The sequence below is a fragment of the Cupressus sempervirens genome, chromosome 6, assembly GCF_028749045.1.
Source record: "Cupressus sempervirens isolate cs-2001-9-10 chromosome 6, ASM2874904v1, whole genome shotgun sequence".
NCBI classification, from domain to species: Eukaryota; Viridiplantae; Streptophyta; class Pinopsida; order Cupressales; family Cupressaceae; genus Cupressus; species Cupressus sempervirens.
This window is the reverse complement of record NC_143123.1, coordinates 143,864,951-143,890,626: the sequence shown is the minus strand read 5'-3', so window position 1 is coordinate 143,890,626 and position 25,676 is coordinate 143,864,951. Positions and strand designations below refer to the sequence as shown.

Genomic DNA, 25,676 nt, shown 5'->3' with positions numbered 1-25,676 from the left:
CCCCGCGGGGGTTTTCGGGGGCCTGGGGCAGTGCCCCAAGTGCTCTCCTTGTCACAGTACACAGTGGGGTTGAGGGGCAACACCCCCAAAGCCAAAATTGACTCTCCTTGTTACAGTACACGGTGGGGTTGAGGGGCAATGCCCCCGCGGGGGTTTTCGGGGGCCTGGGGCAGTGCCCCAAGTGCTCTCCTTTTCACAGTACACGGTGGGGTTGAGTGGCAACACCCCCGAAGCCAAAATTGACTCTACTATTGCAAAAGGCATCGGCTGTTTTTTTTCCATTGGACAACTTATTCTAGCTCTAATTTTGTAAGTGGCAAAAGCTTGTATAAAATGGCTTAGGGTTAGGGATTTCATAATGTATGATGGGATTGTAGCTTCTTGCGACAATATCCCATCTCTGGGCTATGTCCACCAAACAACGAGTCCAATCTTTTAATTTCAATGGTAACCAAAAGTCCTTGATGATGATTGGTGGTCCACTTTGCAACATATTCTTAAGTCAATTTCTTTTTTGTATTATTTTTAATTTTGTAAAAAATATAAAATATTTCAATGGTAAATTGGAACTGAGCTTCTTTTGTTGAATATTTTGTTTGTAGATCTATACTTGCTCTTTCATTTCAACTATTTTGGAGGTGGTCATGTATATTGATACAAACTCTCCTAACCCCAAATTTTTTTATAAGACATGGGATAGCATGATTAGCTAGATGAAGCAAGCAATTCTTAGTAGGTACTTCTATATGAGACTATTTGAGAACCATACATGCCCATTGTGATGTTGGGCTGGAACACCAAGAGCATTTTGCTTCATATGAAACCCTGTGCTCTCAATCTAAACTATTACACAACAAGAACTGGAAGAATACATTTTAAAGATGAAGAGACAAAATATGGGTTTATGAAGGCCCTTCTAAAAATGTATAGAGAAGGCATACATACTTCAAGAAAAGTGGTTTAATCTTGTCAATCTTCATAGTCTAAACATTTGAAAAATCAAAGGAAAGGATAGATAGGGCTGCGTTAGTCCAAAACGACCTTATTGCATGGTGGGCATGCCTCCATAAAGATGCCATGGAGTTCGTTATCATTGCGAATTGCCTTTTTTGTATGTTGTTAGTTCCTCTAGTACAAAAAGGAATTGGTTCGTGTGTAGATTTATTCAATTGAATTAAAGATATTCTATTAAAAATTATAAATAATTTTCTTCTCACATTGAAATTTCAGACTAGGGTTTATGTTCTCTTCTTCACGATGGGTCATGGAGTACGATATAAATTGATAATGCAGAAAAGGAAACTTATTTAGTTTTTTCCTAAAAGCTTTACAAGTTTTTGCATGGATTGTGGAAACATCATGTCTTAATTCTTTCAATTTGTTAGGAGAAATAAACTTACCTTTTGACTAATGTTGGTGGTCATACATAGTGCCTTGCAACTTTAGGTTGATAGACTACTAAGATTTATTAGACTCCAACCACATGTTGAAATGTTGATCTTGAAGATGTCACAAAAGTTGAGACACAAGGAGGGCTGGTTGGGGTACCGATGGATGAGGTATTCCCACGTATTGGGAGTGATTAAGACTTAGACTCTGATTTTGATGCAGTGTTAGTAGATGATTATAGGAGAATGGTATATTTTTTATCTTTTTGTCATGTATTTGTAATTTGTAGCCTTTGGGTATTTTCTTTTAACTGTCATATAATTATATGCATGTTGACAATAAAATCAAATAAATTTCTTAGTTTGTTTGTCAATTCTTTTGAAAACTCTCAGTTCAGCTCCGATGTAATTAATACAGTTTTATAATGTACTTATATGATGTATACCTTATGTAATAATAATTGAACTTTCCAACATCTTTAAAATTTTCCCTTTTTCTAATTGTCATTTCCTGTCATCCCCTAAAAGAATGCCTTGTGGCCCTTGTCCTTGAAATACAATTCGCTAGCCTTGTCCTGGAAATGATATGGGCCATAGATATGCACTAGTTTGTTATCAAAATCTATGTGTTCATGGACACAAGTTGACACCACACTTGCATTACATTCGGATAACTTGTGATAAACCTTGATTAATCATGACCCACCATGTTTGCCATGTCATTTCCCAAGTTTTTTGGAATATATTTTTTAAATATATATTTGCTCTTTTCCACTCTTAGCAGAAAAAGGAAGTATAACACAAAGACAGATTTAACATTTTTGGTATAAGTGTCAGGAATAGATCTCTTATAGAAGTTGAATTTCAAACCTCAATGTGAATTTTTTAAAAACCTAACCCTGATGAGGCTTTAGGTATAAAAATAGGGTTACACCTCAAATAGTTGGTTATGCTTCATAAGATAGCACTCTATTTGGGCAAGCCATATGCTTTTTATATAAACCCTCCTAGGGGAAAGTAAAACAGATTTTTTATGCTGTATGCAACTTTTTATGATCAGTATATTTTATAATGTATAATGCCATTTTTAATTTACATGCATTATATTTAATATGAAATGATAAAATGTATATTATTTATTTCTAGAATTAGTACATTATTATTTAGTTCCCAATTTTTTGCTGAGCATTTCCTGTTTTAAACTTGGGTAATTGAATTCTTTTTATATTTTTTAGGACACTGTCGATGTCATGTAAAGGGAATACTACAATGTTAACAGTCTTATTTCTTCTTATAATATTTGTATTGATGATTGTTTCATACATATAAAGGAATGCTATCTTTGTTTTCCTGTAAACCATATCTGGTTAATGTCTTCAATGAAGAATCACATGGAATCTTCTGCGTAGTTTCTTCCTTGGTTGCAATGAATGAATCTCAGATTGCAGGTTGATAGTTGCAATGCAGGAATGACCTATTGAGCCCATATGATATTCTTATCTAAGAGGATTATGTATACTGAAGCTATAGTCAGAAATAAAAAGACAATAGTATCAAGCGAACAATAGCAACATTTTAGCTGTGCTATTTCTCAAAATATTACCTCAACGATGCTTTAAATACTATAACCGACCAAAGAAAACTCAGAGTTTCTTTTAAGTTTTATATCTTGGCAAACTATGGTATCACATGGTCATTTGCAGTAGTTTTGGACATAGCTATAATAGCTGCTAGGCTAGTTTAGCAGCACTAAAGAGACACTAGTTTAATTTTGTTAGTCTATTCTCTATCACTAGACTCTAGAGTACGGATACTATCTAAGAAAACAAGGTAAGATGAATGGTAAAAGTCAAATTCATTTAGTAATTTCAAATGCCAGCTTAATTCATAACCAACTCTAAATAATTACATTTTGTATATATGAAAGGCAATATCAATGTGATGGTGGATGCTTTGATTAGACTCTAGAATAAGCTTTCATACGATTGAGTGCCCTGCCGTTTAATTTACCCTAAATATGTTGTTGGTATAAAAGGATGTATCATATTCATCTTGGAGATAAGAAGCTGATTCTGCAAGGGTTGATCATGTTCAGATGCTGAATGTTACAAAAAAAGGATGCCATTGTGAATCTGGTTACCTTAAGGTGTTGACCTACATTTCTGCATTTTCTGATTTCAGAACTTTTTCACACACTCGCAAATTTAAAAAACCAATCCAACAAAATTCCCCAGGCAGTTATCCCTCCCCCCACTTCGAAAAAAAACATTTTTGCACAAGAATCCAAGCTTCTCCCCACTGCAAACTCACACTCAAAATGATACCTCAATAGTCAATACACATTGCACTTGTCAATATCAACAATACCTTTTATGGCATTTTGGAATACATTGGCTTTCAAAAGCATGGAGCAAATCAATTAGGACAGCTGCATCAATCTGTTGATTAGCAATGTACAAAGCTTTAAAAACAACCAAATGGCAATAATCCGCTGCCTGAACAAATAAAAGGAAAACCTTGTACTGCCAAAGTCATTTATACAATAGTGTGCTCTGTCAAGCAGAAGCAATTGAATTTCTTTTGGTAACAATAAGTAAGAGGAGATCTTCAAGAGTGCTGTCCAGTACAACCAGCACTATTTGACAACTAAAAGGACAAACAATGCAAAGAATTTTGCAATGGCGGAGTATTATGGTCCTCTTGATCAGTGCAATGCACCCTCTGATTAAACATGCTGATGGTCTGACAATGATAAATTGAGAAAAGATCTTCGAGGAGATGTTTAGCACATTAGCTGACAACTAGAGGACATACACCACAGAGAATTTTGCAATAGTGGAGTATGGTACCCAATTGATTCACTGGAATGCAACCCTTGTGGGACTTGCCGATGGTGTGGCTATTGATTAGCAAAAGAACAATGAAGAAAGAAATGGATCTTATCTCTTCACTAACAAGTGTCACTCTGCTCTATCTCAACCCAGTTTCAGAAGACCACCTTCGTTTTGTTACATGATACATCAAATATGCTTTTATAGTTGCTGTCATCTTTGTAATAATTATATTATAGTTGCTTACCATTGTAAGTATATCTCAAGACTCTTCTTAGTTCTGCTTCATACTATATAATTTCAGAAATTTACCCAAGGTCTCCTTTCTGAGGATTTTGTAATATCCACTTCTTATTTAAGTTAGCAGTATCGGTACAGGCACGAGTACAGGGATTTTGGTATGCTAGTATGATGCATAACCTGGGCTTGGGTACAAGGTTTTGGGTAATTGCTAATATGGAAAATAATTTGGGCTTTTGCCCAATTGTTATTGTACTGGAAATGAGTTACTGGTTATTATTGCACCATTGTTTGTAGTTTCCATGGTAGTTTACAAAGTCTTTGAGTACTCTCCGAGTTGCCGAGTACTCTATTTTTTAGCTGGGTGAGTTTTCAGAAGTTTAACTCTTGCGGTTCGATAGATGTGAAAAAACATGGGTACAAATATCAAAGCAAGTAAAACACTGGTTAAAAATGTGTTTTTCATGTGTTTTTGGTATAAAACCATGCATTTTCTCTTTCAAGCTGTCAATGTTTTATTAAATACATTTTGTTACACCTGTGGCCATTTTGGAAGTTAAACAACCCTGGTTCCTGTGTTGATTTTTTATTGATTCTGTAACAATCATTTCTTTTCGCAAGCTAAGAGAGGTGGCATGTACAATGATTGTATACACAACAACTATCAAATTTAGAAAATGGAGTTTAGAAAGTTGAATTAATTTTTAACTTTATTACATGGCAGAAAAACCTTTGCTAGTTGTCTGTGTCTGATAGATTGACAACTATGAAGACAACTCCAATGGCATTCTGCATTGTGTATTAATATGAGTATACATGTTAAAACTTAAATAAATTTATCTAGTATATTCAACCTTCTTCTGCATGGCATTTATTCAAGAACCATCAAGAAGTCTTATCATCATAAATATTCTTTAATGCTGGGCTAAATGTCAAATTAAGGTCTGATTGATGCTTTCTTAGGGTATTGTAATAATCGATATACTAAATTGCTTTACTATTTGCTAAAACAAAATGGATTTCCACTGAACTTGAAAATGGTAGTCAGTAACAAATGTTTATATTAGGGATAAGGGCACAAATCTTGTTCTGCAAAATGAGTGTTGCAATCCACTAAACCTAATTTTAGTAACATTAATGCCAGAATAAAACTAATTATTCAATAGGGGAAAAGCCATTTGACAGTTGTACTGGAGTTAAGGATGTACAGCACTTGGAGACTATATTGCAAAGACCCCTTCAAGCAAATACTGGAAAGTCAAAGAATCTAACAAATAAGAAAGCTGCAGCTACAGGTAGCTGCCCCAATTTATAAGTTATTTTAAGAGAAATGTGGTAGGTATTCTACCACTATTCATTTCCCTTTTCTGCTTTCCAAGATGTGTTACAAGTCTAGACTCAACCTTTGAACTTTTGGTTATTGCAGTGTAAAAATTACTATGTAAAACTTATGTAAAACTTGTCCTCAGTGACATAGCAAATATGCTTTTTCCAGCTTTGAGTTTTTGCTTATTTCTTTCGTTTTCTTCTTGTGCACTTTGTATCTGCAGCTATCATCATGCAACAAATTTTTAACTATATATATGAAGGAGATTGCATTAACATTGCATGGGTTTATGAGTTTTGTTCATATCTTACAATTCAAAGTTTTGAAAGATACTAAAAATAAAATTAACTTTTCATCTGTTCCATGCAACTGCAGCTTTCCAACGATTATCAAGATTAGAGGGCATAATTCCTGCACTGGAAACTTCTCACGCACTGGCTTATTTGGAAAAATTGTGCCCCACTCTGCCAGATGGAACTAAGTTGGTGCTGAATTGCAGTGGTCGTGGGGACAAGGATGTACAAACTGCAATCAAACATCTGACCATCTGAAACTGCAAATAGATTTTGATATCTAATTTTGTTGATGGGGAATTATCTTTGATGCCAAAATGTGACAGCAAATGGATGTTATTTATTCTGTTCCACTTCCTCATAATTTTTTTTTAAACTCTAGTTCATATGGATGTGTCCCAGGGTAAATTATGTCTGTGTTGCATCTTTTTCTTATTTTTTTTGTTTACAATGACACTTCAATTCCTCCATTTGTTCTGTCGTTTGATTACACCAAGTAGCATAGTCGTCTTTGTTGTTTTATTCATTATATCTGTTTTGAATTAGAGAAAATTACCGATCAATTGGTAATAGATCCACAAATTCATTGAGGCTTGTAAGTTTTTGGGTGAAATGATTTTTTGTATAATACTAGATTCTTCTTGATGTCCTTAGGTTGATGGTTGCAAATTATTACCATAAAAAAATTTTAGAAGGAGATGCTTGAAGATCTCCATGAAAGCCATTAGCAAGAATGGGTAGTGAACAAAGCTTGCGAGGAAATGTACTGTAATGTCCTCTTTTGGGATCACTAATTAATTTTCTTTTTATTCTCAAAATCTGATTAATAATCTTGTATTGTTTTCTTTTGCTTCTATTGTTGATGATGATGATGTCTTTTTGCCCTTGGTTTATCTTTATATTGTCACAGTCATTTCTAATTTTTCTATTATATTTATATTGTCACAGTCATTTCTGATTTATCTATACAGATTCACAAGTTATATTATTGTATTTAATGATTTTTTCCTTATAGTATGCAATTAAGCCTGATAATCCTTCTTTCTTATACAATATCCTTAGGTTGTTATTCCGATGTTGTCGAGTGATGCATACTCATTCATGTGGGAATGACATAATGATAATACTAAATGCAAAGATCTGGATAATCTATTGTGTATGGCCATCCCGGTTCTCTCTGAGCCTACTTCATATTACCACTTGAGATTCTACTAGTGTTCAAAGGTAGAGAAAACTATCAGTATTTAAGGAGGATTACGTTGTAAATGAGATCACTGTGCTAATTTAATATGTATCTCCAATACTCTTCAGATATCTGTAAATAATACTTTCTTGTCTTCTTCCTTCGCTACCACTACAGTTTTCAATTTCCCAGCAAAGAGTAATCTTGTTCAACCACTAATATGTAACAATATATTGGTGCTAGTTTGTTTGTCTAGTCTGAGATTCAATCTGCCTCAATACAATCGATACTGCCCTATTATTATCAACGGTGGTAAGCCAGTTATGGGATTTGATGCCTTGTTCTTCTCCTTAACGCTGCTCCAATTGTATTTTCTATTATGTGAATGTTGTGTATGATTCATTAGTGTCTATTCTTCTTCATGTATACTTCTAATCTTCGTTGTATTCCTGGTCTGAGTGAGTGTGAACTATGTAATAGGTTTCCGATATGGATTATAGCTACCCACAGGGTGTTTTCTCCACCTTTATCTCCTTGTATATTGATGTAGAGGCAATTTTCTTTTTCTTTTTTCATTAAAAAAAGGAATGACAATTGTTTGATCCTCTTATATGCTAGTGAAGAGGCATGATTCAGTGTGTTGCAATCCAAAATATGATTAGAAACGAATGACATTCCAAAACATGAAAAGAAGAATTGCGGAGATTCTGCTCCACGTACTTCTCTGCTACACAAGTCAGTCAATGGGATAAAATGGCATGTCAGCAAACAAAGGAAAGAGTTTGCCTTTTGCTTCAATTACAAGAAGAAAAGGACACATTCAACAAGGATGCAGGTTTTTTGTTTGCATTTGTAGAATACACAACCATTATAGGATAATATGCAAAGCAATCACCATTAAGAAGTTTGACTACCATATCAAGGATCCAAAATGAAAACACAAATTTCCAAAACAAAATGAAAATATAAGTAAAAACACACTCAAAGGAGGCATAAGTTGATTTTGAGTTTGTGCAAAGGTAACAACCATCATTTTCATTTTCATTGCAAGATTGAAGGGCATAAAGATGACAAGTTTTGGAGAGTTCATTAAGAGTTTCAACTAAGGAATCACAAAGGAAAACACACCAAAACACTAAGTTTCAAGAGAAAGCAACACACATGATTCTACACTAGCATTTAGAGGGAAGGGGTATTGCATTTGATTTGTAAAGGAGGGAAGTGCGGTTTAAATTTTTTTATTTATGAGCATATAGGAAGCATTCCTTATTTTTCCCATGAATTTGTGTGTTCAAGTTGCTAAACCTTACTTCTTAAGTGAGTTTTATTTCACTCGCCATGGGCGAGCATAATGGGGTTGCCTACTTGAAGGTCAAGGAAGACGACGAAGAATGTGCACGATAACCAACTAGTTTCAGTGTTAATTTTATTGCTTTAATGGTAGATTTGCATACCTACTTGTATAAAACATTAATGGTAAGTGTGGTTGCCTATAAGTAAAATTTGAAACACAAACAAATTTATGAATACATTTTTTGTAGTTTTGTTTACACCTCTAGCAATACTATTATTGCAATAATGAGTTTGTGCCCCTTATGTGAAATAGCAAGGCAAAGGGGCTCATAACAATTGTGTGGGTGTGTAGAGTTTTAAGGGTTTCTGGCCCTCTCTATTAGATCTGCACGCCTGGATATCTCGAGTATGGGAGTCCCTCATTTCAAAAGTTGCCCAGATTTATCCTGTGGCTAGGGGTTTCTTCATTGTGAAATTTGCCTCTATTGAAGATATAAATACCATCTTGCGCCGTGGTTTCTCACGAGGGGAGAAGTTCCCCTTGATGGCCAAATTTTGGTATAAAGATTTTGACTTGATGATTGAATCCTTCAATAAAATCCCGTTGTGGGTTAGGTTGTCGAATCTCCCCCTTCACCTTTGGTTGGATTCAGTCTTGGAGGCAGTGGGGGAGGCCCTTGGGGATTTCTTAATGGTTGATATGGCATCGTCCAATGTGTTTCAGATGACGTATGCTCACATTCTTGTGGAGATTGACGTCTCCAATGGACTCCTTGAACATATTAAGCTGGACTCTCCTCTTGGCTCTTGGATTTCGATGCTTGATTACGAGGGCATCCCCTTTCGTTGCAGGAAATGTCGCAAGACATGCCACTTAGCTGCCCGTTGCTCTTCTGAAAAATCTAGACCGAAGAAGCCTCCCACTTGGTGGAAAGGGGTTTGAGGCGATCACTAAACGGTTCAGAAAGCCCTCCCTGTTGGGGATTGTGGCTTGCCTTAGGACTCTTTGGTGGCGGACTCGGCTAGTGCTGATGCTGCCCCAATGGTGGTGACCTCTCCTATTCTCCCTCCTTTGAATTCTACGATGGTGACCTCTCCTGTTCTCTCTCCTACATATTTTGTCACTGGTGATGGGGCCCCTCTTGTGGCTCCGTCTTCGAATGATGTTGTTTCTGCTATGATCCAGAGTCCTTCACAGGTCACAAGGGTTTTAGGGGCTGATTGTGGTGTTGTCGACTTTGCATGGCAGAAGGCTGCTGGTTTGGTGGAGGATGGATGGACAACTGTAAGAGGGGAAAAGGTCAAGCCCTCCACTCCAACTTTTGATATGACATTACATTCTCAAAAGTTGGGACCGAAAGGGAAATCTTGAGTCCCTGTCCTGTTTTGGATCTCCTGGCTTTTTTGGCCTGCTGTCCATCGTAGTTTTTTATGGTTAGGGACTTAATGTATATCCTTTGCTAACCATGGGGTTTTAAGTGCCCGGTCAAAACCTATTTTTTGTGGCCGAGTTGTACTGTGTTATTTGTGTTGCCACAACGATCACCTTGTTCTAGTTGGTGACCTATTTCACCTTTGGTCTGTAGTTTAGTTTGTGTTGGGGTTCATTGATTTTTAAAAAATTTGTAATAGGGTTTTAGACACCCTTCTAAACCTGTTTTCCTTAATAAAAAACAAAGAAAACAAAAAATGCATATAAATAAAAGTCACCAACACACTTCTTAAGTATAGCTTAGGTGGTTAGAGATAGGTCTCAACAAATGTGAAGCTTGGTTAGCTACCAATGTATAAAGTGTTGTTTCTTCCTAATGAGAGAGAAATAAGAAACCCTCACAAAGTGAATAATGGATCTCGAAATTCTTACAAGATTTTGCACGTGAATATGTCCACAAAATGAGAACTAAAGTATCATAATGTGAATAACCATCTAGAAATCCTTACAAGATTTTGCACATGAATGCCTTCACAAAAAGATGAAATTAAAGTAGATAATCTTGTAATGAGTGTTTATTTAAGTCCCTTCACATCAAACAATGAATCTTCCTTTTGAAAGAATAAAGCCCACATGCTTTAAATTGGTTGAATTTTCTTTTCGAAGGTAATATTTAGGACACTGAATGAAGATTTTAAAAGATGCTCATATTTCTACATGTTGATGTTGAACTATATTTTGATTTGATTGATGAACTTAAGCCTAATTATAAATGGTATCATCATGGATGCATGGAGAGGTGGATATAGAACACAAGGATCTATATGTACCCAAATTACATTCAAAGAATGTTAATAGAATTTGAGAGTCGTGATTAAAAGGGAAAGCAATGTCCTTAATGATGTCACCGGGATCTAAAAATGAGACTCTAGAATCACACATGATATGTATGACTAGATTGCACCTTGGTGTGCAATGGGAAAGTCAAAGAGATATGGGAGGTCAATTATAGAAAATTGAGGCTTCATTTTTTTCATATGTTTGTGTAAAAGATGAGTTCAATTGGTAGACAATTTGTGAATTGATTTTCTTGTATAACAAATATGTTAATAGATAAGTGATAGCTTTAAATCATCTATGCATCCAAACACGACTATAATAAATCATTAAACCAAGAATATTTATTATGTTTCAAAGGAGTAAACATAATTAAATTAGTTTTTCATGTTAGAACTTGGTAAAAGTTTAACAAATTGATCTCTATCAACACATGAAAGATAGATCATGAATCCATAGGATATGCATTTTCATCTCTCTTCATGCAAGATCTTTGATTTGACTATGGTGAGAGATGTCATTTATGATGTACACCATCACCATGGATGGACATTCAACTCCACATAAATTGAAGGAAAACCCATTTTGCTATTTAAGAGATAAACACAGAGGGAGAGGTAGGGGGAGAGGGATATAGATAAACCCACCAACCAACCAATGAGAAGTTACAAGATATTGGGAAAACTTTATCGTCTTAGAAATCTAAAATGCTATAAAAACACTATAAATGATAAATCCCCTAGGGGTGATGCCCCACTTGCTAAATTTTGCAAGGCATGCATTGCATGAACTTTTGAAGAGTTGGTACTTGTTTACAATAAGGCTAGATACAATTCCTTGGGGACGAACATTATCAAAGGGTCATAAAAAATAACTACTCAAAGATAGGGACACATATCTTATCAAGAATTAGAGATCCATCACTCTGTTGAACATCTCCTATGTGGTCCCTACTCTTAGATTGATGAATATTCATCCCAAGTTTGTTGGAATCACTCAAACAAACTTTTTAAAGAAAAGTGTATCTTATAAACCCTCATTATTAGTTGGCAAGCAATGTAATGGGCCAAATTATGACAACCAAGAAGTAGGGATGTTTTTGTTGGACTTACAAATAGCATATGTCACAATACAATGATCATCTTGATAATGATGCTCAAAACCTTCATCTTTAACTTCCAAGTATTTGCAATTGGGTTAATGTTTTTCTAGAGGATGGAGAAACACAAATTGACAGTAATTGAGGTAAATCTATGAGTTTCAAACTTCATAGATAAATCAGACAAGGTTTCCCTTTGGCACCCTCTCGTTTTGTCATAGAACCTAATGCTTTACAATATCTACTTAGAAATGACAGTCTTTCCTAAAATCGAAGGAGTTGCCTAACATGTAATACCCACCCTTTTTTTATAACATTATAGATTATGTTGTCAAACTCTACCCAATCCTTGTCATGTGCATGTTGTTCTTTAGTTATATTAATGATGTAATATTTTGATATATGGATTATTTGATTATATCATGATAGTTTAGATAGTGATGATTACTTGCATAAGATAAGGATATACTATGCGCCTGTAGTTGATGATTATGGTTTTTCTCTTAATAATGATCTATGATGAGACTAAAATTTGCCTTCATTTTGTGGTGTTTAAGATACTTTGTTGATACTCTGTTTGTCTTTGTTGAAACACTTATGGACCTATGTTTACCAAACCTTTGATGAACCTATGGGGTAGAAACTATGTCATCTTTTGCTCATATTATATCTAGTATGCAATATTTCATATAGTTATCAAAATGTGTGTTCTTATGTTTGAATTTAATTTGATAAATGTTTATTTGCAAACATGATTTGTGTCATAACTAACCTGTTAATGAAGACTGAAAGATGACTGGAGGGATTCAAAAGTTAGGCGTCGACAACATTCAAGGAGAAGCGAGCGCTAAGGAGCAACCACGGTGGAGGAAGTTGTAACGGTTCCAAAAAACACGGCAACGAGTAAGGAGGAGCTATGAAGATTCATTGCCTTCTCTGCATTTACTCTATGGCGAGTGGATGTTAAGACTTTATTATTCCTGCCTTAAGCCATTATTTCTTCTTCCTGCCTTCAGTTGTTCTTCCTATTTTCTCTCCTGTAGATTTAAAGCTAGGACATTTACTTTTCTATTATGGAATAAAGTGTTGATCTCCTATATATGCAAGAATCAACCCCAGTGTGTTAAGTTTTTTTAGCGAGTAAGAAGAAAAGTTTTGAGAGCAGACTGTTAATTTTTACAGTTCTGTGTTATGTAATGAATATCTAAATGGAATGAAATAGTTTTCTTTGGCTTCTATCATGTGTTAATAGTTTAGAGAAGCCAACCAAGGGGGCCCACTTGGGAGGTGGATTAGATTAGGATAGAATAGATTTATTTTCAAGCATTAGTAGTATCTTAAGTAGAAGTAGTAAGTTCCTTCCTGTAGCATCACACTTTGTGAATGTTCCTGCAGCATATGTGAGAACAATTTTAGTGGATGAGCCAAGTTGGAATATCTGTTATCTTTTCCATTGTATTTCCAGTATTCATAGAGTTAAGTGTTTTACCTTCCTGCAGCAGTAGTGTAAGTTCTTTTCCTTGCATTTTTACTTTCCAGTAGCATAAGCTTAGTGACTCATTAAGAGACCTAGTGCACATACTGTGCCGACCATTTCAAGCATACGTCCTTGGGTTGATAAGATTAAATGCACCTCATGGTGGAGAAAATAGTCCTTAGTTTGAATATATTATTCCTAAGCAAGGCCTAGTGCATGACTATGATACACCTATTGTGAGGCGGTTCAATCTATAAGATAAGATGTTATTTATATTCATGGACTAATCAGTGTTACTTATCCCATACTTGCATGTGTATGATTAGTTTGTATGTTTTACATTTCTATTTGATATAAATGATGTGGCTGAGGGAGGGAGTCGTAGTCACTTGCGTGCATAAGCAACACAATAGACTCAGGATGAACGCTTCTAAGTATTGGGTAGTCGTAGAGCTATTATGTAAGATTGCAAGTACCTAACATTGATTTCCCTAAATTGTTAAGATGAGTGTGTCCTATTGCAATACCTTATTGGTGTTGATTTTCTTAGGACCGTTGCAAATGTAATAGCACTGCCATGTTTTTTGGTATGTGTTTTTCAAATGCATTGATCTCTTTGAATTTGTATAAGGAGTAAACTGAGAAGAGGCATGTCCCTTCACGAGACATGTCTATTCATTAATATAATTAATATAATAGCAAACTTATATATATATATATATAAAATTTAAATTATATTAATTTCTCTCCGATCTTACAGGTTTATCCTACTAATGCTACCAAAACATCAACTCCCTCTTAGCTAGGGAGGATAAACACATGACAATATATTAACTCAATGTAATATACAAATATCTTTGATAAGAAGATATTCAACATTTTTATATCACAATTGATATCATGAGTCTTGGTCTCCTAGAATATCGACATTCAATATCCACCAAGTACTCAAAAAGTTTTGATATCACATGATATCATGAGTATTGGCCTCCAAAAATATCAATGATATTCACCAAATACTCAATAAGGTTTGATATCACATATGATATCAAGAGTATTGGCCTCCCAAAATATCAATGATATTCACCAATTACTCAAAAATGTTTGCTATCACATCTGTAATCAAGAGTATTGGCCTCCTAGAATATCAATAATATTCACCAAGTACTAAAAATAAGGTTAGATATCACATCTGATATCAAGAGTATTGGCCTCCTAGAATATCAATGATATTCACCAAGTATTCTTTGAGTAATGATCTCCCAGAATGTTGAGATGCAAGACATTCACCATATACTTAATTGTTTGATCTCATAATACAAATTATTGTAAGATCGTCACCTTATAGTAACTTTTGCAAATACAAGTGACATCATTTGGAAGTCGTCACTTGCTCATGATGTACGCAGGGGGTAGGCCCATTAAAAATCACATAGTCACGAGGCATATTCATGAATCACAGTCCTCTTCACTGCTACAATTTATTGATCACTGGAGAATACATCTCAACATGGTTTACTCCCTTTGAATCAATATGATCGAGATCACCAAAGGTTGCTTGAATCATATTCTCTATCTGCTTCCTCTTTTTCAAGGTTTCTTGAAATGTCAACCTTCCTCTGAATCTCAATCTCCCTCTTCCTACAAAAACATACTTAGAGGAGAAGATCAAGGCAAATAACTCATTTTTAGAAACACAAATAGTGAGTAGACAAAAGTAATACTCAATAATAATAATTACTTATCTCATGTAGACAAAGAATGACACTAGAATGATGAACCACCTTAGGATTTGAGACTAGTTTTAGTTAAGAGAGTTCCTCCTCAGCAGGACTCTAGTTCACATGCTCTCATTTTCTTGCTTCCTTTTGATTCACTTGTATTTTTATATCTTTTTCTAACTTCTTATATTATGATAGTGATTTTTCAAAAATCACGCCTATTTATTATATCAATAGTAAACATTATTTATATAAGTTATTTATTTTTAAAAATCCATTATATTAATTTACCATTTATACATAAATAATCATAATAATAACATTTAAATGCCCAAACAATTTGGGTCGCTCTTACCTATGTACTTAACTTCCATTGATGGTTATCAATGGCATCCACGTGCCTTTGTCCGTCTCCTCCATTTTGTATGTTGGGTGGGTCCATGTTGATCATGGCAGTTGCGTTAGTAGATTTAATATCATCTTCATATTGCACATTCAACACACCATTTTCTGCATGGAATTTAATAGCCGATCACCCTTTTCCACTATACTACCTTTTCGTGTTTTCTATTTTTCACTTTTATCACAAATGTCAAACATAGTAATGGGTCACACTAATAAAATGATGCCCTCTTCATATATTTGTATGATGGGTACTAACAAATTGTTCAAATATGATTTTCCTTATCACTTTTGTAATTTCAGATTATGCCGCTACGTTTTGTATTACATGATTAGTGCTTCCAAGTCTTTTAGTCACTGCTAAAGAAGACATTTGACCATCGACATCTTTTGGAGAAACTATAGTATATAGCACTAAACTGTTGTGTAATATTGTCTAATGTTCGAGAATGGTGAGAGTTTTGGCTCATGCACCAGTGGGGTTCATGTTCTAGGAGGATGTAGAATGCCAGATCGAATCTCAAAAAAAATGGTGTCAATGAGACATTGAAAACTGCAGAAGCCCCCAACTTTGTGAATGTTTTTGTAGAAGAACCACTTGTGGGTGCTTAAATGAGATGAGCCAGATTGAAAACTCAATGATGAATGAAGCTGATGAATTCGTCATGTCAAGTCCACGATGACCAGATCTAACTATATCTACGTGCTGTGATGATAATCTTCTCACATATGCCAGATCAACTTGGCATGAATGGGAGGCCCATGTTGGCAAGGGTCAATGCATGGTTTACCAAACCTCATGTCATTTGAAGGCTACAACAATTTGTGCGATGCTCGATGCTCAATGAGGGTGTTATCCAAGTTTGCAAATCAATGACCTTGACTTGTAAATGGAACTATTATAGATCATCATTCACCAGAGAAATGTACAAATAGTCATATGAACAATATTTATATTCTCTCTAATCAACCTTGATTCAATTTACATTTGCAACTAGGCTCTGATACCATGCTGATTTTCTTAGGACTGTTGTAGATGTAATAACACTGATGTAATGCCTACCCCTACTTGACTTTTCTGATTTCTTTTGACCGAATTCTTTTAGGCATGTGCTATGATTATGTTTGATGATGATATATATGTTCATGTATTGACTTTCACTTATTAAATGATGTTAGTTAGATGAATGATTTTTATGTAGTTTCTAGGGATACTTACCCCATACTTGCATGTGTATGATGTGTGTGTATGTTTTCTTTATGTTTGACATTTTTGATGTGATTGAGGAAGGGATTCATAGTCACCTACTAGTTGGGATCTACATGATGAACCACTTCCTACCATTGCCTGTTTAGTTTAGAATATTGTGTTTGTACATGCATGAATTTTATGCAGATTATAGATACCGGGTATCAACTTCGCTGAATTGCCAGGATGAGAATACCCTATCGTAGTATTTCAATGGTATAAGTGGGGAGATAACTCTTGAGTCCAAATCTTAAACTCTAAGCCAATTGTCTTAGAAAATAGGACAAGTATCTGAGTTAGTTTACCCATCCGAATTCGTCAAGTGACATGAATTCATGATTTTGACCTTAGAGTTTGATTATGTTCTTTGCCTTCAATTGAGTTGTCATTTTTGGTTTTGTGGGTTTGTGGTGATTTTATGTTATAATTAAATCAAATTAAAAGATAATTTAATGATTTTATTTAATGGAAATTTTGTAAAGAAATTCAATATTTAATTAATTGAAAGATTAATTAAATAAAACAATTAAATTTAAAAGATTTAATTAAAGTTATATTTTTGATGTATTTATATTTATTTAATTTAATGATATTTATTTAGGAGTTTTTATTTTAATAATAAACTCTAAATAATGTTATTAATTAAGTTAATAAATATATTATTAAAAATGTCTCGTGAATTACTTAAATAAAAGAATAAAATTTAAAGATAAAATTATATTTCTAATTTGGTATATTTATAATTATTTAATTTAATAATAATTAATTTAGGAGTTTTATTTTAATTAATAAACTCTAAATAATATTATTAGTTAAATTAATAAATATGATATTAAAAACGTCACATGATTAATTAAAGCGAGAAAGAAAATTAATTTAATAAAGATATTTTAATTTAAATTTCTTAAAGTTGTTGCACGAAAATTGTATATAGAAAATTCAATATTTAATTATATTTAATTAGTTGAAAAATTAGTTAAATAAAATAATTAAATTTAAAATATTAAATTAAAGTTCTAATTTTAGCATATTTATAATTTAAAAAAAAAAAAAAATCAATGAACGACAAGGCCTTGATAAATTTCATTAAATTTAGAAAAGAAATACAATAGCAAAACTCCGTTCAAACGAGCACTGGTAGGAAAGAATGGAAAAGAAAACCTCCAGTCTAGCCCAGGACAAATGTCCTATATTATTACATATTGAAAGGGGCATACCCCAGTGGAATATTAAAAATTTACATATTAAGAGGGAATGAAACCCAAATGTACATTTACATTATAATTGTCAATCATAAAAACATAGGCGTTATATCTGATTTGAAAACTAGCTATCTGCTTTTGCAGATAATCTTCCTCAACGATCACATCTGTCTCTAAAATAACTCCTGAAAGAACGTTAGTCTACAATCTAAACCATATTAGAGAAAAAACTAACATATTGGCTTACCCAAAGAAATGAATTCCAAGCCTTATATATCACTCTTTAAAATTTCTAAATACTAATCCCAAATAATTGGAAAGAGAAGCGAAGTTAACCTTAACCATAATAGAAACAAACTAATACAAAACAAATTTGACTAAACCATATATCACCAAACTAACATCAGGGCCTACATGTATATGCAAATACCAATAATGAAAAAACACCATAGAGCTTAAATGTAGTTTGCATAAGACCAGAAACTATCACTGTTGAAGCTGAATTCAAAAAAGCTATCCTTTCTTGGACAATATTGATTATTCTCCCGAAACAAAACACCCCAATTTCCTTCTGCTGAATGAAAAGATGGGTGTTCTAATTACCCAAAAATTGACTCCTACTGGACTATGTGTGAAGAGCATAATCAGCTCAAAATGGAGTAAAATAAATCTCTACTTTTATAGTCAGTGCAACCTCTGTCATATACCATGAGGAAACTGAGTAGGCATGATTCCAAAAGTGACTGAAGTAAACTAGCTCCTGATTCAAATAAAGGAATGACCAATAGATATAAAAACAAGAATGCTTCTTATCTAATTGGACAAAAAATATATAGTTAGCCTAATCAAAATGCTGAGATCCATACCAATATCATGACTATAAGTCCAGTGCTAATGAATTATATATGCGGAAATATGAAAAGCCGAATATAAATTGAAGAAGCTACCTCCAAATCCACATAGGCCCATTCTCAATCGTAGGAGTTAATAGAGAAAATATCTAGATTTAAATACATAATAACGTCAAAAATAATATATCCCAAAAATTGAAATAATAAAAAGTCATTTTCTACATAATAAATGCAACGCATAAGCTAAATATAGACCACATAACCATAATACCAAATGCACTCAAATCCAAACCATTAGTATTATCAACCTACTTCAATATATATAAACCATGCGTTCATTGCATATGAGTACCTTACAATAATATATACATACAAAGCCTTGACAACTGAACAGAGAACTAACGACAAAATGGAGACACAGAGCCATAGTCAATATATACATCATAGCCACCGATAGGCTGAACAAAAAAATCAAAAGCCGACATTAACATTGAAGCATTACATAAAACCCTTCCTAGGAAACATCATGATCACTTCCGCTATATCGTTAGGGTACTCGACCTGAAAGTTAGGAGGGAGATCAAAATTCGCCCTAAACCTACTGGATTTGTCAGCATTGGGAGTGCATAATATCAAGGCCTCCAAATTCTCAAAAGAAACCCCTAGATAAATGTATGAATTGTAAATTTTGAAGTACTCTATAAGCCAATCTCTGTTGGTTTCAATCACAATGCCTCTCCAGTACATGAGAAACTTAATGGATGCCTCCATTTTTAGCCATTGAGAGTAGAATACAAGACTCTCTTGAATGATAAGGAAAGGATGCCTATATGCCATCTCCAACTTAGGGGAACCTAGGGGATGCGCCATGTATCTCTCAAGAAGAGGGATACAAAATTTTCTATCTATACTCTTGACCGCATGCTCCAAACCCTTTCTCCATGTAGGCTGGAATAAGTCACAACATAATTGAATGATATTGTCATGATCGACCTTGGCTCTAGCCAAGCAGCCTATAAATGATCCTATTATACTGCTATTTGTCCGCTAGGTGAACTTATAGTTGAAGATTCCTTCTCCGATAACCCTTGCCACAATAATTTGCGACATGCCCTCTAAGGGATTCAAAATCCTATTCCAATGCTTTGGTGTAATACTTCCCCAAAATGCCATTGCCCTCTCCTCTTTGGAGTGAAACACCAGAACATTGGTATCCATCTCTTCCAATAAAGACAAAAGCCCTAAATTACTGATAAGGACACCTTCAAAAAATGACTAAGCTCTAGAATGATCTAAATGAGGGCAGGCGGACCCTAAATAAGGATGCTGACACCGACCCAAACACGTGATTAAAGACAAAGAGAGGGATGGAAAACCTATGCTCACATCATGACACAGACGAGTAGGAGCCTATCATTAAAGATAGTCCCTTACTCTGTGATGATTAAAGGGACAGATAGATATAAGTAAAAATAAAAAAACCTACGAAGCGTACATATCACACCAAGTTTAGCCTAGCAGAATAAGAACATAATATAATCAAAGAAATAAATGGAGGGACACAAAATAAAAGAAAAGCCATACCACCCCTCTCGTTGCTAATCATTGGATGAGACCAAATTTTTAACAAGATACATGGAGTCACCATCTGCACCTTTGTTAGCAAGATAATCCGCTTTATTATTACCTTCATGATAAATATGTTGAATAAGAATATCCTCGAAACCATCAAGAAGGGCTAGGACTTCATCAAGTCTAGAATTGAGGGTCCAGTTGGGAGTAGAATGTTTCCTGATTTCATTCAGAATGATCTGAGAATCACCCTCAATTACAACTTTTGACACCTCAACCTCATAGCATATTAGTAATCCTAATTTCAGTGCTTCTAGTTCAGCTAAATTATTTGTACTAGGCCTAATGGCCATAGCTTTTTTTGCTATCCATTGACCAGAGTCGTTATGGATAATGCATCCGATACCTGCTAGGCTAGGATTACCTCAGGCGGCCCCATCAAAATTGAGTTTGAACCATCCTTTTGGAGGTGGGGACCAAGAGCAATTAGCTCTGTCTACGCTTTTTTAAAAGTATACAAGGCCCACTTTTTTTTTTATGATACCATCCTAGTAAGAGAAGGAACCTTCTTCTTTTGGGCACTTTCTAAGATGCGAATTAGTAACCTTCATGATACTAGCCTTAATTTTAGGGATCAAATCCTTGAAATTGAATTCCAAATCACGAAAGATGCGCCTATTTCTCTCCTTCCAGATTTCCCATGATACAATTGATGGGCATATATTCCATACCTTACTATAAAATCCCTTACCAAAATTAGAAGGCCAACCTATAAGGAAATCTCGAAAGGATAGAGGAAACAACGAATACCATTCCAATTTAGATCTAAGCCACTCCTAGCATTTTTGTGAAAAAGGACATTTATATAATAAATGGTCCAAGTCTTCAAAATTTTGTTTACATAGGATGCATCTAGATGGGCCTTGAATCCCAAATTTAACAAGCCTGTCCACTGTCGGAACCCTATTTTGGAATGCTAGCCATAGGAAGAAGCCTGCTTTAGGAAGGCATGCTATATCCCAATAGAGCTTGAGAGGAATATTGACCCTGTCCCAATTTTGGGATTGTAATAAAGCTTTGTATCCATCTTTAACTCTGTAGTTGCCATCATTAGCTACCATCCAAATAAGTACATCTTTCCTCTTAGTCTGCTTGATGGGCCTATCAGCCAATATCTTATTAAAAGCTCCAACCTTTTCTGGATATGCACCCAAACCTTCCACTGATTTCCATACTCAATAATCCGTACCATTCAACTCAATTTTAATTCTATAGTCACTAACTTTGTTCCCCCAAAGAGTCATTAGTAGATGCTTTAAGTTGCGCAGGAATGTCATGGACACTAGAGGAGGATGGCCATCCTAGGAGTTTTCCCAGAATAAGGCCATGTCTCCTAAACCAACATCCCACGTGAGAAACTTATCAATGAGATCATGACATTTTAGCATAAAATTCCAACATTCGGAGCCCTTGGGAGGATTACTAATCCTGAAGATAGAAATAGGGTCCTCAACATTGAGATATTTGTTATACAAGAATTAAATAAAAGAAATAAATTTAAAAGATTAAATTAAAGTTCTAATTATATTATATTTATATTTATTTAATTTAATAATAATTATTTAAGATTTTAAAAAAAATAATAATAAACTCTATATAATATGATTAGTTGAGTAATAACTATTATTTGATTAAAAGGAAAATATTAAAATATGTGAATATTTGATTAATTAAAAACTAATTAAATTTATGCTTTAAATAAAAAGCTCTAAATTTAGAAAATTGGTTAAAGAAAGATTAGAATATGATGTTATTTAATTAGTTAAAAATTAATTAAATATGTTCTTCAATTTAAAATATTTATTTTAAAAGTTTAATTTAAAAAGTTAGATAAAAATAGAATTAAAATATTAAAAGATTAAAGATTTAATATTTTTTTATTAGGATTATTTAATTAATAATTATTAAATTAGAGTTGCATTTAAATAATGAGCTTTAGTTATTCTTATTAATTTACATAATAAAGCATGCTTTAAATAGTGCTTATACTAATTAATAAGTGGAGGAAAAGAAAACATAAAAGAATATTTTAAGTAAAAAGTTCTTTAAATGTGCATGAAAGAATTAAATTTAAAAAATTTGATTAAAGTTCTAATTTAGGCGTATTTATATTTATTAAATTTAATAATAATTTATTTTGGAGCTTTATTTTAAATAAAATTTAAATAATATTATTTGCTAAATTAATAAATATTATATTAAAATGTTGCATGATTTAATAAGGGAGAGAAAGTTTTAATTTAATAAAGTTTATTTTAATTAAATTGCATAAAGTGTGGGCATGCAAATTAAAATATAGTAATTAAAGATAGAGTTTTCGCATGATTGCATGATCAAAGCCTTGATTTGGGGGAAAGACTCTTTATTAAGGAAATTAGAGCTCATTTCTAGACACACAGGTTTGGAGGAGCCAATTTTTGAAAAGAGGGTTTTCAAAGGAAAAGGAAGATTCTTGCGTGTTTGTGTGTTTATTGTTTTAGCATCAACTCCAGGTAGGATCTTGTAGGTTTGTACAATAGTTGCTCATTCTTCAAATTCCTATCTTCTTCGTGTCTGTTGTGTTTCTATTTTCATAATTTCTCTAGGTTGAAACCCTTGTTTGAGAAAATTGATTTCCATTATAGAATTTTTTGTGATTTAATCTGAAAACCTTTAGTAAATATTGAACTTTAGCGTTTTCAAAACCTAATGAATTATGAAATTCACTTTTGTATGTGCTTTATGTGATGTGTGATTTATTGGTGTTGGGGTTTTTAGGTTTGACTTAGCTTTGGCCAATTAGGATGTTTACTAGAGGCTCGAGAGTTATGTTTTGTGATGTCATGATGATATTTTGATCTCAATCTTTTATACTCAACCACAATAATGTTTTTGGTATGCTCTATGAGATGTTTTGATGCATTGATTGTTATTTCTTTCCAGTGTTCTTGTATGAAACTGAGGTGAATGGTGTGACCTATCTGATATAACCTTTGAGTCTTTGATCAGTTGTATTTGGATTGCTTTCTAGTTTCTTTTATAGGACTGAGGTGTTTGTATGATTTGTTCTTGGTGATGTCATGTTATGACATGGATTGGTTTAGGTATACTTGATTTTGGGATCAGTCCTGTTAGGATGATCGTATTGGTGGAATTTGTGATTATGACCAATGATTTTCAGTACTTGTCAGTTGCTCATTTAAGAACTGATGTATGGTATGTGGTCTTTTGTGATATTTTGATTTTACTGAGCTTAGGGTAGTTTATCTATATGTAATGTCGAGAAGTGGCTTGCAATGGAGGCTGGGGCCCAAAGTGGCTGCTAGGGTAACCCATTGTAAGTTGTTTAATATGTGAAAACACTACACTATATGGGAATAAAATGAACCTAATAAGAGTCTTTGTATGTTCTCGTTCATGCCTCAAGTGCTAGTACAGATTAGGATGGGAGTAGAGAGAACAATTGGTTGCGACCATTCATCGTTAGTATGCCTTGTCAGTACGAAAGGATACTAGTGCCACATAGAGTCACTAGGGGGCTGAGGTCAAGTTAGACTGCTAGGGAAACTCTAAGGTTGATTCGTGCGATGACACTTGCCCTCTTGCATAGTAGATTTCCTACGTGTCTGTGTTGCCTTTGGGTCTAGATGTCGATTTATCTTGGAACCTTTGAGTTAGATTACTTTTAGGGTTTCCTTGATTTAGATATTACTTTTGATTTTGGGATTGATATCTTGTTTGGGACTTGAGAATATCTCCTTAGCATGGTGGGAGTGAACCTTTTTGGGTTACCACGAGGTTGGGTGGTAGTGCTTATTCTTATACCATTGAGATCCGACCGTTAGATGTTGCTACTAGATGTGTTTGTGTAGATGTTCCTTTCTATCTATTCTTGTATTTCTATGATGGATGGTTGTACTATTGTATTGTATTTGATTTCATAAGATCTTAAGAGATGATTTAATTTATTTCATGATGTATATTATTTCAACCTTTCATACCCTGCGACCTATATAGTGGATGATTGTGCATTCTGTTTATTGCCAAGTGGCATCATATATAATTGTATATTATTTAAATGGACTCATACTAGTATATTATTATTTGACATGGATTTATTATATATTATATATATTATTAATTAAACTTAAATGTGATTCAACATCATGGGACCCTTAAGAGTTGTAATCTGTTTATGTGTTGTTGATGTATGAGTGTATGTTAATTGCTTTCACTATATTATTCTGTTGTTGTTAAGTTATTATCTTTGAACAAAAAAAAAAGTTTAACAAACTTAGTGAAAACTTCAGGTTAACTTCTTTTGGGTCACATGGTAGGGCATTACATCTAGTATCAGAGCCTAAGTTTCTACATTGGGAGCTCTGGGTATATTGGAACGCCGCTAGTTGTTAACTAATTGAACTGAAACAAAAATTGAGCTGTTATGTGTATCTATGACAAACTTGAACACTTGAGCTAGTTGAACTGGAATGAAACATAAACAATGTTATGTATCTTTTGCAACTTGAACACTTGGAAACTTGAAACTTGAAACTTGAAACTTTAGACTTGATACTTGAAACATAGAAAAAGGCAAAAGATGGATAACTCTTGAGTTTGTTTTCAGACATATTTTCTTATGACTATGCTTGAAGGTAGTATGCCTTTGATTGTTTTTAAAAATATTATGTTGATCTTTTGTTTGGATTATTTTAGGGGATCTATTTCAGTATTTGTTAAAAAGATAAATGTTTGATCAATATGGCTTTCGATTTATTATTAAACCAAAATCATATTGCTCTAATTGACTGAAAGTGTATACATAGTTAACTTATTTGTATTAGCTTCTTAAATGAGATTTTTGGTTTGACATTGTAGATAATACTCTTTGACTTTTATTTACCCCAGTCATTGTAGTGGGCATCTAGGAGTAAGCCTAAGTCTAGGGGGAGTGGATGTAATGCCTACCCCTAGTTTAGTTTATCTTTCTTGTAGGCTTCCAGGAGTAAGCCTAATTCTAGGGGGAGTGGATGTAATGCCTACCCCTAGTTTAGTTTATCTTTCTTGTAGGCTTCCAGGAGTAAGCCTAATTCTAGAGGGAGTAGATGTAATGCCTACCCCTACTTGACTTTTCTAATTTGTTTTGATCGGGTTCTTTTAGTCATGTGCTATGATTATGTTCGATAATGATATTTATGTTCATGTATTGACTTTCAATTATTGATTGATGTAAGTTAGAA

General features: G+C 33.8%; 2 protein-coding genes across 2 annotated transcripts in view; both read left to right on the top strand.

Annotated features, from left to right (window-relative positions):
- LOC149551633 (tryptophan synthase beta chain 1) overlaps positions 1-6,549 on the top strand; it is a 74,602-nt gene extending 68,053 nt beyond the window's left edge. Inside the window, exon 5 of the mRNA XM_089787138.1 lies at positions 6,162-6,549. Within this exon, the coding sequence (XP_089643264.1) occupies positions 6,162-6,337 (176 nt within the window). The 3' untranslated portion in view covers positions 6,338-6,549. The remainder of the gene's footprint in view (positions 1-6,161) is intronic.
- Positions 6,550-8,600: 2,051 nt separating this feature from the next.
- On the top strand, positions 8,601-9,498 carry LOC149551632 (uncharacterized). The gene is made up of 2 exons (XM_089790118.1): positions 8,601-8,655; positions 8,939-9,498. The coding sequence occupies exons 1-2, from the start codon at positions 8,601-8,603 to the stop codon at positions 9,496-9,498; spliced, it is 615 nt and encodes a 204-aa protein (XP_089646244.1).
- The last annotated feature ends 16,178 nt before the right edge of the window (positions 9,499-25,676 follow it).